The sequence below is a fragment of the Corylus avellana genome, chromosome ca3 (genome assembly GCF_901000735.1).
Source record: "Corylus avellana chromosome ca3, CavTom2PMs-1.0".
In the NCBI taxonomy this organism is placed as follows: Eukaryota; Viridiplantae; Streptophyta; class Magnoliopsida; order Fagales; family Betulaceae; genus Corylus; species Corylus avellana.
In genome coordinates this window covers 15,107,936-15,121,294 of record NC_081543.1, presented here as the reverse complement: position 1 = coordinate 15,121,294, position 13,359 = coordinate 15,107,936, and the positions used below count along the sequence as shown (strand labels likewise).

At 38.6% G+C, this 13,359-nt stretch overlaps 2 protein-coding genes across 4 annotated transcripts in view; one reads left to right on the top strand and one right to left on the bottom strand.

Moving 5' to 3' along the window:
• The window catches only part of LOC132173946 (glutamate dehydrogenase 2-like), a 15,107-nt gene extending 1,748 nt beyond the window's left edge, over positions 1 to 13,359 (bottom strand). For 2 of the 3 annotated variants that reach the window (XM_059585637.1, XM_059585638.1), the window contains exons 1-4: positions 12,970 to 13,359; positions 12,761 to 12,874; positions 11,682 to 11,903; positions 11,487 to 11,561 (exon numbers count right to left, since the gene is read on the bottom strand). In XM_059585637.1, coding sequence (XP_059441620.1) covers positions 11,487 to 11,561; positions 11,682 to 11,903; positions 12,761 to 12,874; positions 12,970 to 13,077 — 519 coding nt within the window. In that variant the 5' untranslated portion in view covers positions 13,078 to 13,359. Of the gene's footprint in view, positions 1 to 9,889; positions 10,146 to 10,275; positions 10,363 to 10,454; positions 10,531 to 10,931; positions 11,183 to 11,273; positions 11,391 to 11,486; positions 11,562 to 11,681; positions 11,904 to 12,760; positions 12,875 to 12,969 lie in introns of those variants that run through there. The other variant, XM_059585636.1, reaches the window with a different exon arrangement.
• On the top strand, positions 5,533 to 8,938 carry LOC132173948 (light-harvesting complex-like protein 3 isotype 1, chloroplastic). The gene is made up of 3 exons (XM_059585639.1): positions 5,533 to 6,091; positions 8,175 to 8,312; positions 8,416 to 8,938. Exons 1-3 carry the CDS (start codon positions 5,677 to 5,679, stop codon positions 8,664 to 8,666), a joined length of 804 nt encoding a protein of 267 aa, XP_059441622.1. The 5' UTR covers positions 5,533 to 5,676; the 3' UTR covers positions 8,667 to 8,938.

The window sequence follows — 13,359 nt, the reverse complement described above, 5'->3', positions numbered from 1 at the left end:
TTAGAAGGGGTAGTGAATTTACTTACCTCTAGACTGAAGCTAGAAGTGGTATGAAGGAATCTAGTTGCTCCAATATGACTAACACCACTAGTATATCTTTTGAAACTAATTTCTAAAGTCCGCTAGCTCTTGTGTTCTTTCTTTCTTGTAGCGCTTGGTCTCGCCCTTTCTCTCTCTGTTCTGAGTAAACACTCTTAGAAAGAAGAAAGACCGAGTAAAAAGCGGAAGAAGGAAGAATATATGCAAGAGATGGGAGAGGAGATGAGTTGTGAAAATTGTGAAGGAGAAGAGCTCTATTTATAGGAGAAAATCAAATACTATTCCACCAACCCTACACTATTCCACCAACCCTTTACTATTTCACCAACCCTATACTATTCCACCAACCCTACACTATTCCACCAACCCTTTACTATTCCACCAACCCTACACTATTCCACCAACCCTATACTATTTCACCAACCCTATACTATTCTACCTTCTTATTCTACCATCCTTATACCTACCATTTACTATCTTATTATATCACCAATTATTACAATCATACTCCAAATTATACCAATCAATCATCAATTATCATATCTCTTAAATCTCTCAATAAAATAATCAATATAAAATCATCATCATGATATAATAACCTCAAATTCAATATTCATTCCAATAATATTCATAAGATCTAATAAGTTCCTCAAGAATAAATATTATTACCTAATATCATCAATAAATATCTCAACCTCAAAGTAAATGCCATTACCTAATATGAATATTAATATAATCATAGCATCAATTTAATATCTCTAAAATAAGACTTTAAAAATCTGGGTTGCTACAGATGCTGTTGTAGATACGACTGCTGACTCAAAACTATGGCACCTAAGGCTTGGGCACATGAGTGGGAAAGAGATGAAGGTACTTATGTCAAAAGGGAAACTACCGGGGTTAAAGTCAGTTGAGTCTGATTTGTGTGAAGGCTGCATCATAGGGAAGCAGAAGAAGGTGAGTTTCGCGGAAGTTGGCAAAGCACCTAAGCTTGGAAAGCTGGAGCTGGTACACACGGATTTGTGGGGTCCAGCACCAGTGGCATCTCTTGGAGGCTCGCGGTATTACATCACATTTATTGATGACTCAAGTAGGAAGGTATGGGTTTATTTCATGAAAAGTAAATCTGATGTATTTGAGACTTTTAAGAAATGGAAGGCCATGGTTGAGACTGAAACGGGCTTGAAGCTCAAGCGTTTGAGATCAGACAATGAAGGAGAATATGAAGACAGGGGGTTTAAACAGTTTTGCACAGTGAATGGGATTAAAATGGAGAAAACTATCTCGGGAACATCGCAGCAGAATGGCGTGGCTGAGTGCATGAATAGGACTCTCAATGAGCATGCTAGGAGTATGAGGTTGCATGCTGGGTTACCAAAGACTTTTTGGGCTGATGCAGTGAGCACTGCTGCATATCTAATGAATAGGGGGTCTTCCGTTCCCTTGAGCCATAGACTACCGGAAGAAGTCTGGAGTGGAAAAGAGGTAAATCTTTCACATTTGAAAGTTTTTGGTTGTGCTTCGTATGTCCATGTTGAGTCTGATGCTATGAGTAAACTAGATGGTAAATCTAGTAAGTGTTTCTTCATTGGATATGGAGATGAGGCCTTCGGTTATCGATTTTGGGATGATCAAAATCGGAAGATCATTAGAAGTCGGAATGTGACTTTTAATGAGTGTGCTATGTATAAGGATGGGTCAAGTGCAGAACCTGAAGTTACAGAGCAGGAACCGAAGAAGTCTAAGTTTGTTAACTTAGATGATCTTTCTGAAAGTACAGTGCAGAAAGAGAAACAATTCGTGGAGGTGGAGCTTAATGAACAGTGTTCACTCACGGATGAATGTGATGACAGAGAATCTTCAAGAGACTTACAGCACCAGGAAAAGTCTTATTCTTTAGCAAGAGGCAAAAAAAAAACCTGATTGAAAAGCAACAAAGAGGTATGGCTTTGAGGATATGGTTTCTTTTGCTCTGACAGCTAGTAGTGGAGATCCATCGTCTATTCAGGATGGTATGCCGAAAGAGAAGGAGTCACTACAGAGTGGTAAAGCTTGGGAATCGGCAGAATTACCCAAGGGAAAGAAGGCTAAAGGGTGCAGATGGGTCTACAGGAAGAAAGAGTCATCGGATAAAGCTGTATGGTCCACGGGACAAATAGGGAGGCATGGTGTTATGTCTAAATCAGGTCCTACGTTCAAGTTCAAGAGGCGCTTGGACTTGAGGGACACTTGTAGAGTGTGATTGCCCTTGGGGGCTGAGGCGGAGACATCTGGAGGAGACACGTTTTGATAGACTTGATGGGATTCAAGTCAAGGTGGAGATTGTTAAGTATGACTTGAATTAAAAGTCATGGTGGGACCCAATGATTTGTCTCCTTCTTCAAGTAGGAGAGGTTTTTTGGTTCAACCGGTTTGCTCCTTTGCATGTGGGTTTTGGAGACCTTCTCCTATGTGTATTTGGACTCCTTGTTTGACTTATAGTAGAAGTCCTAGACCAACATGTAAAAGGAGAGTTAAGCTTCTATATAAGGAACAAAGCACAAGGTGAATTTGTGTGTGCCAAAAACGTGAAGCACCGAAGGGAGGAGAAAAAGAGAGAATTTAAGAGGAGGTACAAGGGCAGCAACGGTGTTTTCTTTTTGGTGGTTTTTGGAGGAGCCAAAAACAAGTGATTAGAAGAAAAAGGGTGCTGCAGAGTGAGAGAAGAAAATAGAGATCAGCCGCCATCTGTTCCAGCAAAAGAAGAGTTTGTACATCTGTCTTTTGTATTTTATTTTGGGAATAATCTTTCTTGTGTGATAGTGAGATTTTGGTGTATTGGGGCTTTGGGATTTGAGTGATTTTCTCTCGACTATTTTTGTACTCCATCTTTTGATAGTGGATTTTCTCCGGGTCGTCTCCGCCAGTGGATGTAGGCTTGTTAAGCCGAACCACTTAAATCTTTGTGTCGTGTGTGATTGCTTATCTTTGTTATTCCGCATTCTTCTTATTTTTCGCATCTCACGGGTCTTGGGAAATAGGATTAATTTCCTAACACTTTATTTCTTTGCAATTTGGTGTGGTGATTGTTTTTTTCCTTTGCAAGAGTTTGGTTTATGTACTTTTTTTTTTTTTTTGGAGCGAGATTAGTGCCTTGTGCTCTTTTTTTTTTTAGTGAGATTGGTGTGTTGTATTAGAAAGCTTTAATGAATAAAACTCACCCTTAAACGGAAACTGGCTTCTCTCATTCTAGTGACAGAAGCTTCTCCTTCTCTCTAGGTAGAGAATACACTTCTTTGTCAGGTTTTCCACCACCATCGGTGTGGTTTTTTGGGGAGGAGGGATTTCTTTCCTCCTCTCCTCCCCCTTTTCTTCTTCTCTGATCCTTGTTTTTCCTTTACTGTCTTTGTTTTCATGTAGCCCAATGCCTTCACTGTGTTTTTATTTGGCTCATTTCCTATTTTGTTCTGGTTACTTGCACCGTTTATTTTTATATTTGAGTCTAGTAAGGAAGCTTACTCCTTTTCGGTATTTTGATCTTGTAACCCTTTCCTAATTTGCTTAAAAAAAAGAGAGAAAGCTTTAATGAATGTTTCTTGCATTATTATCATCTTTTCTTTTTTTTAAAAAAAAAAAATTATTAGAATTAGTAATAATTTTAAAAGTCGCTTAACAAATTCTTAAAATAAGAGTATAGGATTATTAGGAGTGAGAAATTATGTAGCATTCCTCTATTTTATTTCTTTTGTGCGAAAAGCTAATCTCCTTGTCAACAATGTGAGATGAGCATAACAGGCTTTATTAACCTAATTACGTGGGGGCCGTCCCTACATTGTTATTCTCGATCTCCTTTTTTTTCTTAAAAGAATATGTAAACTTAGAGGCAAAAAAGAAGAACTAAGAAATAAATTATATTTGATAAATAGTTTCTCTCATTTTTCTTTATTCTTGTACCAATAAATTCGTAAATTTAACAAATCTCCATTTTCATGATGCAAAATTATTTTAAAAAAATGGGTATTTTTTATTTTTAAATAATTAAAATATGTATTTATTAATCTCAGAATCGAGTGTGTATTTATTTAAGGGTCATGAATATGCTACAAATATTTTAGCCATGTTTGTAAAATCACATTCATTAAGGCTCCGTTTACTTTGACCTAAAATAGTTTCAGAAAATGATTTCTGTATTTTACAATGTTTACTTTGACGTAAAATAGTGATCAACGAAAAATATTTTACTTTTGACTAAAAATTCTTCTTTAACTTTCGAAAAATGGTTTACGGTTTTGAAAATCATAAACCATTTTCCGTCTATGAGCATCTCATTCTTAAATCGATGGACCTTGCCAAGACCCGCCCAGAACCTCGCCGGGACTTGACTGGGTCCCACCCGAGACATGACTGGGACTCATCCAGGACCTAACCGAGACTTGCCTGGGACTCGCCCAAGACCTGATCGGGACACTCCTGAGACTTGACCGAGACCCGCCCAGGGCCTGCCCGGGACTTGACCAGGACCCGTCCTGGACCTGCCCAAGACCCTCTCGGAACCTGCTTCAGACTTGACTAGGACCCCCTTAGGACCCCAACGGGACCTGCCTGGGACCCGCCCGGAACCTAACCGGGACTTGCTTGAGACCCGCCCGGGACCTGAGCAGGACTTAACCGGGACCCGCCCCGGACTTGATTGGGACCTGTGCCGGGACCTGCCTGGGACCCGCTTGGGACCTGCCTGAAACTTGACAGGGACCTGCCCGGGACTTGCCCAGAACCCGCCCGGGACCTAACTGGGACTTGCCCGGAACCCGCCCGGGACCCGCCTAGGACCTACCCTGGACTTGACCGAGACTCGCTCGGGACTTGACCGAACCTACCCAGGACCTAACCGGGACCTGCCAAGACTTGACCGAGACCTGCCCAAAACTTGCTTGGGACCCCGCTGGGACCCGCCCGAGACTTGACCGGACCTGCCCAAGACCCACCCGGGACTTGCACGATCGATTCTTGGGCGGGTCCCGGTCAAGTCTTGGTCAAGTCCTGGGCGGGTCCCGGTGGGGTCCCAGGCAAGTTCCGAGCAGGTCCCGATCAAGTCCAAGGTAGGTCTCGGCGAGGTCCCGGACAAGTCCCGTGCAGGTCCTGACGTGAACCTTATTGGAAAAAATATATATTAAAAAAAAATTATTTTCCGTATGCAAGGTAAACACTGCAAAATGTTTTCGACAGAAAATATTTTAAGAGAAAATGGCTTTTTTAAAAATATTTTACGAAGGAAACTATTTTACGTCAAAGTAAACGGAGTTTAAGAATATTCTAACACAATTCTTATGAAATTTTTGTGGCCATGAATTAATCCGTTTGAACTTTGAATTATGTTGAAGTCAAGAAAAGTGGCTGATATATATAGTATTTTACCCAAATAGTTTGGAAAAAAAAAAAAGAAAAAAAAAAAGAAAAAAAAAAAACGGAAATTATGATGCTATTACCAGGCCACCAACGGGGAAGTCCCCAATTTATTTCATCGAAGCTGCGAAAGTATACAAAGGTAGAAACCAATAATTTGGCCATTTCTGAGGCTGAGGAACGGATAGCCCAAAAAACCCATCAAATGTTCTGAGAGATCAAACCCCTTCCCCCAATCCTCCTTCCAACCAAAGCATGTCCATTTCCATGGCCTTGTTTTCTCCGCCAACCCACCCTCCATCCCTTTCTCCCTCTATATCTCCCAAAACCCATCTCACCGTCAAACCTCACCTCTCACTCAGACCGCCCAAGACGCCTTTCTTCCTTCTCTCCACCACCAGGTCCTCAGCAGACAATGGAGCTGGAACTTCAGCCTCAGCTGCAACCGCACTTGAACCGGAAGCAGGCCAGAAGGTAGCTGAACCTCCGCAGCCGGTTGTTGAGAAGGATGCGAGCTCTGCTGGGGCCAATGGGTCTGCAGGGGCAGCGGAAGCAGTAGAAGTTAAGGTGGTGAGTAAGTTTGAGGATCCCAGATGGGTCGAAGGGACTTGGGACTTGAAGCAGTTTGAGAAAGATGGAAAACCCGACTGGGATGCTGTTATTGATGCTGGTAAGGTTTTGGGTTTGTGTTAATTTGGCTTCGATGTACTTTATTTTGCTTTATGGTCTAGGATTTCGTTTGTTTCCAATCTGAGTTTGAGTTTGTTTCTTCCACACTTCTGCACAGCTTGGGTGTACCGATGTTGTTTGTTGTTTTGGTTATTATAATTTTTTTTTTTCTATGGAAACTGGACACATACGACTTGAAAATTATAAATTTTAGTGAGCTATAGCTATCTTTTCTCATGATCTGTAATGAAAGCGTTCACAAGAACTCATAATAGGAACACTTAGTTGTGATAAAAGTTATTCTTTTGACAAATGCAACCAATATATGGTGGAATCTGCAACAATTTCAGAATTAGCTAGTGTGTGACTGCAACTCTGCCAAAACAAAACCCATCAAGATTATTTAGTCTAGAACTTAAAAGGTGCTACTACCATAGTGGAAATAGAATAATAATTCATAAACATTAAGATTAAAAACTAATTTTGTTTCATCGTCCCCAATTGGAAGGCCAAGAACTGATGTTGGTTTTGAGAAAGAAGTCAATAGCTTGTAATTCTATAAAATATGTTAACCTATTTCAAAACATGGTTCTTGTTGGTCGCATATACTTGGGCTAAGGATCAGTTGATTTTAATTGTTATTTTTGACTGTAATTCTAATGGGATTGTCTGTGTAACCTAAGATTAGGTGGTTTTTGGAAGTTTCTTTGCTGGAACAGCCTAGATTCGGTGAACGAATCTTCATTTCTTTGATTTCAGATTAAATCTATGTCTTGCTTTAATTGGTCTCGGCCAATTACCAAAATTGACTAGACCACACCACAAGTGGCATCTCGAAGGATGAGAAATTCCCATTCTTGTTGTACCCGACCCTTGTAGTCATTGTCTAGACTTGATATATGTGATCAGAGTAATTGTAATCAATAATAATTGGCACTTGTGATCTCTTGCACGTTGAGTTCTGGGCCTCAAGGTGATTATGTTCTGGGGAATTTTGAAGTGAATGTCTCTACACTTGGAAGTTGGAACATAGATCTGTCTACTGACCATCATGATATCAAGCTATGTAACCTCATGGTTGTGATTGGAGAATTGAAATTATTTGGAACATCCACTACTTATGAGTGCAGAGGGAGTCCTCCATCTTTTTCTGCACAAGCTAAGCTCTATGTTTTTTATTCCCATCTACTAACAAGGAGATCATAATTTTAAGCTGAGATTAACAATTATGGCTGGCCGTTGTACTTGAAACCGAAACTCAAAATAGATGTCACTCTACAATCAAAGGTGCTTTACTTTATCGTGCTATTGATCTCTTGTAGGTGGTCCTATCCCATGTGCTCAACTGTTCATGGAGCAACACCAAGAGATCTAGTGCCCTCCTTGTTTTCCACTATGTAGTAAACCATAAAATCAGGCTTTACTTGATTCTTGGAAACAATGAAGGAAAGGAAAACTGTAAACATGCTTTAAGACTTTAGTTTGGATCTTGGAAACAAGGAGAAAAAGAATCTGTCAGGTTTAGGGTTTCTATTTTTAAGCATTTGTATAGATTCCATCTCCCCTTGTTTCCAAGTTCTTCCTATCTGAATGTAGGTTTACTATTCTCTAATGTTTTGTGGGGCCAGAGGTGATTACTGATGTGTAAGCATGACTTATTTTCTATTGCTTTAGAGAACCTCATGTCTATTTGCTTGTTTAGTTCCTTTTTGTTTTTATGCATATATGTTATTTTAGCATTACATCAATAAAACTTGTTTTATTTTATTATCATCAATATGCAACTTTTTGCTGGTTAAGTTTCATACAGCTACTTGTATATCAATTTCTGTCAGATATACAATTGAATGATGTATTTTCCAAAATACACTGAAGACCCACTATATACATGTAATTTTTACTTCCCTTATATTTTTGCTTGAAATTTGGATGCTTGCTATCTTTTCCTTTTCTAAAAATGGGGAAGAGAGGATAGGATGAGGTGAAGATGGAATTAGTTATAATTACGTAATAGTGTATTCATTATTCCTCTAGATACCTCGGATTACTTGATTTTAATGGACCTCCTTGGATAATCATTTCAGAGGCTAAGAGGAGAAAATGGCTTGAGGGTAAGCCTGAGTCATCCAGTAATGATGACCCTATAGTGTTTGACACATCCATCATACCTTGGTGGGCATGGACGAAAAGGTTCCATCTACCTGAAGCTGAGCTACTTAATGGTTTGTTCTATCCATTTGTTTTCTCTAAAATGAAACGTTGATCAGAAAAGAGCACTACTGTCTCATGCTGATCCATCTATGCTGTTCAATGGGTTTTATGCAGGCCGTGCTGCAATGATAGGCTTTTTCATGGCTTATCTGGTTGATAGCTTGACTGGGGTAGGTCTGGTTGATCAAATGGGCAACTTCTTTTGCAAAACTCTGTTGTTTGTAGCCGTTGTTGGAGTTCTTGTGATCCGGAAGAATGAGGATATAGAGAACTTAAAGAAGCTGCTGGAAGAGACAACCTTTTATGACAAGCAATGGCAAGCAACCTGGCAGGATGAGACCCCTGGCGGTTCCAAGAATCAGTAATGAAATTGCGATTCTTGAGTTTGCCCCTTCAAATTTAATCCGCATCTTTCTTGAATTATCCAAAAAAGAAGTAAAAGAAAAATTAATGAGCTCCCTTTTAGTTACCTGTTATTGTAATTACTTTGTTCTAGTGGAGAATGATGATTTAAATTCCCATCAGTTACTTATCAAAAAAAAAAAAAAAAGATTTAAATTCCCATCAGTCATTGTATTTTAGTTTTCTAATAATTAGTTCTTTCGCATTTGCAGTTGCAAGCTTCTTCTTTTCTGAATTCCTCTGAACATGTTTTCTTTTTGATGGGGTTCTGTGGAAAGATTTTTGGGGTGGGACTAAGTAGCCTGTAGCACATATGTTTTCAAAATGGAATGCTCTGAGACGCTTTTTTTTTTTTTTTTTTTTCTCTCTCTTTGGGGGGTGGGGGTTGATTTCATCGTATTAGAAAGAAAAAAAAAAAAAAAGAAAAAAGTTTAGGTTCATGAAATGTACTTGTATTTTATTCCTATCAAATAATTAAAAGGTTCTCCAAGAATTATTGAATTGAAGCTTTGATCTCGATAATCCATGCATGTAATTATTAGAACAACACAAACCCATTTAATAAAGTGACATGACATGTTTTTTTAAGAACATGTGAGTTGTATGAATAATAAATTATCTATAAACCAATTTGTAGCAAATTTCTATCCTAGGAAGGGGTTATATGCAAAGAAACAAACTTTCTTTAAATAATTAAAAGGTTTAAAGAAAGAAAAAAAAAAAAAAAAAATTAGGTTCATGAAATGTACTTGTATTTTATTCCTATCAAATAATTAAAAGGTTCTCCGAGAATTATTGAATTGAAGCTTTGATCTCGATAATCCATGCATGTAATCATTAGGACAACACAAACCCATTTAATAAAGTGACATGACATGTTCTTTTAAGAACATGTGAGAATTAGATGAGTTTGTATGAATAATAAATTATCTATAGACCAGTTTGTAGCAAATTTCTATCCTAGGAAGGGGTTATATGCAAAGAAACGAACTTTCTTTAAATAGCTGATTAGCTGAACTTGAATTTGTTCTTTCTTTGCCTCCACCCAGAGAGTAATGAACCCATCAAAAGCAACACATTTCATGGCTGAATTCCATTATCAAACAGAAAGATACTTGAAAAGGAGCACAAAGAAAAATAAAAAAATAAAATAAAATAAAAAAATAAAGAAAAAGATAAAGGCCAGTAACTTTTTCTTGGATGATAACCTGTGAATGCATCTGATGTGCAAAGAACGGCAGGAATAAGAGATTGGCTCATGCTCCCCAACCCCTCAAGAGGGTAGCACGTGCAACCCGGTTGACGCCCAAACTGAAGGCACCCATTCGCAGGTTGCAGTCATGAAGTTTACACATTGCCTTGATTTCATGGAAAGCCTTTGTCATGTACTTCTTCAGCTCAAAGTTCACTTCCTCTTCTTCCCACATGAATCCTTGAATGTTCTGCAGCACAGAGAGAGTGATTAAACTCCAATAAATATCAGCTTAATATGAGTACGTACATACCAAAACATCATAATGGAATGATAATTGTGCATTGGAGGGAAGATAGTTTTCTAGCAGTTGCATTCACCTGTACCCATTCAAAGTAGCTCACAGTCACACCACCAGAGTTTGCATATATGTCAGGGAGTATAACAACTCCTTTCTTAGATAAGATCTGCAGAGGAGATAAATTTTTCATAAAATGTTTGAGCTTAGTAAATTATACCTCCCTTGCCAATTAGGAAGAAACACTATCTGCATTATTACCTCATCTGCTTCTGGATCAGTGGGATGGTTTGCACCTTCTATTATGAATTTTGCCTTAATGTCAGCAGCATTTTCCCTTCAAATGAGAAATACAAGTAACCCTGATTCACTTAGCTTGTATTTATTCAAAATAAGCAATATAGAGGCAATACAAAAATGGAAAATGATAAAATGTTTCGATTCTTCATGTCCATTAACAAGTTGTAGTGCACCGAAACGGAAATTGATGAACATATGATCAACAAGTTCTTTCAGGGATAGATCTATAAATCAAAAGATAGAGGGCTCAATTGCTATTTTTTTAGGACTGCAAAAACATTAACAAATAACTCAACACTTAAAATACCCACAGCTACTTTCACCTTTATATCATATCATAACTAAAAAGTAAAAAGCATTACCAAACGAAGCCAGACTCAACATTGGTCCACAGTCTGACAGTAATACAATTATTTGGCAGCAAAGCAGACTACATACTTGTTGAGAACTCCACCCAAGGCGCATGGGATGAGAACATCACATTCATGAACAAGCAAGTCATTTGGGTCCATAAAATCTGCGCCTTGGAAATCCTTGAGAGTTCCAGTGATCTCCCTGTGTTTCAGCAGAGCTGGGATATCAATTCCATTTGGGTTTTTAATTGCACCTGTGATGTCACTAACAGCAACGACCTTGCCTCCCTTTTCATGAATAAATTTGGCCGCCCAGGAACCCACATTTCCAAAACCCTGAAAGTATTATTGAAGAAAAATTACTAAAATATATATTTACATGAATTTTTTCGGATAAAATCCTTGTTACTTGTGATGTTGGTGCTACCTGTAGAGCAAACTTCGTATCAGTAATTGACTTCCCATACTCGGCAAGTAAAGCCTCTGTTGCAAAAACCACTCCGAGTCCTGTTGCAGCCTCCCTTCCCAATGAACCCCCAAGATCCTAAAATGGCGAAAAAAAAAAAAAAAAAAACTTCAGTTCCATACGCCCTGAGAATTAGCCACAATCTGTTTCTCTCTCTCTCTCTCTCTTACGAACAATAGGTTTTCCTGTCACCACTGCAGGTGAATGCCCATGAAACTTGGAGTACTCATCAAGAATCCATGCCATTGTCTGTTCAATTTGACAATTAATAAGTATTTCTACCAAACAAAAAATGATGGAAGCTGGTGTTTTCCAACCAAAAAGACCACAATCAAAAATTCATCTGGTCACTTGATGGAAATGGGATACCTGTGCATTAGTTCCCATATCAGGGGCAGGAACATCCCTTTGAATTCCAATGAGATCATGGATCTTCTGAGTGAAAACACGAGTCAGACGTTCTAACTCACTAATACTCAAGTCCCTTGGGTTGCAGCCAATCCCACCCTTTGCTCCACCGTATGGAAGGTCTGCTACAGCTGTCTTCCATGTCATTAGTTGAGCCAGAGCATTAACTTCATCTGGGTCAACCTTGCACCAGAGAATTTGAAAGTTCAGTACTTGATACAGCTTAACAAAACTTACAAGCAAAGGGAGGGAAACCTGTAAGTTGAGTCCCAAAGCAATAATTTTCATGACCGGTCTTAGTTACATTATACTAAGCATCAGTTTCTTTTTTGGTTGTACAATAAACTTGTGAAATGTGTGCCTAAATGGCTCATTGACATGACAACAGACAAGAATAAAGGAAATCTAAAACATGTAATAAAAATGCTCATATCCGGCTGAGCAAATGTTTAGCTTTTTGCTATTTTAATTACTCACTTTTTTAAAGCATTTACATCTAACTCAACATTTTAGCTATCGACTTTAACTCAGAAGGTTGATTACTTGATTTCAAGTAAGAAAAGTTGGAACCAGATGCAGATAATATTACCATCACACTTGATGGTTATCAAGCTTGATTTGACTGAAACTAATTTACATCCCTATGCTGTATAGTATGATCTGTATTTTTTTTTCTTTTGCACCCGGTGGGACTTGAACCCACGAACTCACCCTCCATTTGCTACAAAGGGAGGAAATACCATTTTAACTACAGATTAATTAGACAAAAACATATGAGTTTTATTGTCCCTTTGTGCTTGATCATGCACAAGTTCAAACACTAGGAGTTCACATCACAAAGCAAATAGTCTAACCATCAACAAGCCATACACGCATACATCTATTTTATACAGATGAAGAATTGAACTGTAACAAACCCAAAATCCCCAAATCAAAACAGCTTCAACATGCATCATATATTATATTATAAATACGAACATACATATCAATCATGAAAACAAAAAAAAATGATAGCAATAGATAATAGTAATAAAGATAACCTCAGGGTGGTAACGGATTCCACCTTTCATCGGCCCACGAGCGTTGTCATGTTGAACTCTAAATCCCACATAGGAAGCCAAACTCCCATCGTCCTTGGGGATCGTACACTCAACCTGACACATCAAATATATCAAACAACAAACATATATATACAGTCGACCACTACAACAACATCAAAAACACAGAGAGAAAAAAAAAATTTTAATACTTTGATTTCTCTGAAGGGGATGAGAAGGCTCTTTTCAAGCTTGGAATCCAAGCCAAGAAGGCGAGCTGCAAGGCGAAAGTTGCGGTTGGTTGCTGCAAGAGCGTTCATGGCTGCCTTATTAAACCCACTGAAACAGAGAAGACCCTGCAGAAAACCAAGATAACAAGATTGAAGAAAACAAGCTATGAATGGTGTGGGGACAAGGCCAAATCTGAGGGATCACACAGATATCAAGAAATGGGCTTATTTATAGACAAATTTATTTCTCTTTGGCACTGCTTCTTAACGAGTGCAAAATGGGAAAAAAGTGGACTTTTGGGACATTGACACTCTTAACAGAAGAATCTACGCCCATTAATTTGGGGAATGCTTAGGGACATCAATCATCAG

What these genes read in the sequence shown, in the direction of transcription:
- LOC132173948 (XM_059585639.1), top strand. Translation starts at nt 5,677, where the DNA reads ATGTCCATTTCCATGGCCTTGTTTTCTCCGCCAACCCACCCTCCATCC. An exon ending in GGATGCTGTTATTGATGCTG is followed by an intron (nt 6,092 to 8,174) that starts GTAAGGTTTTGG and finishes TAATCATTTCAG; the next exon opens with AGGCTAAGAGGAGAAAATGG. An exon ending in TGAAGCTGAGCTACTTAATG is followed by an intron (nt 8,313 to 8,415) that starts GTTTGTTCTATC and finishes GGTTTTATGCAG; the next exon opens with GCCGTGCTGCAATGATAGGC.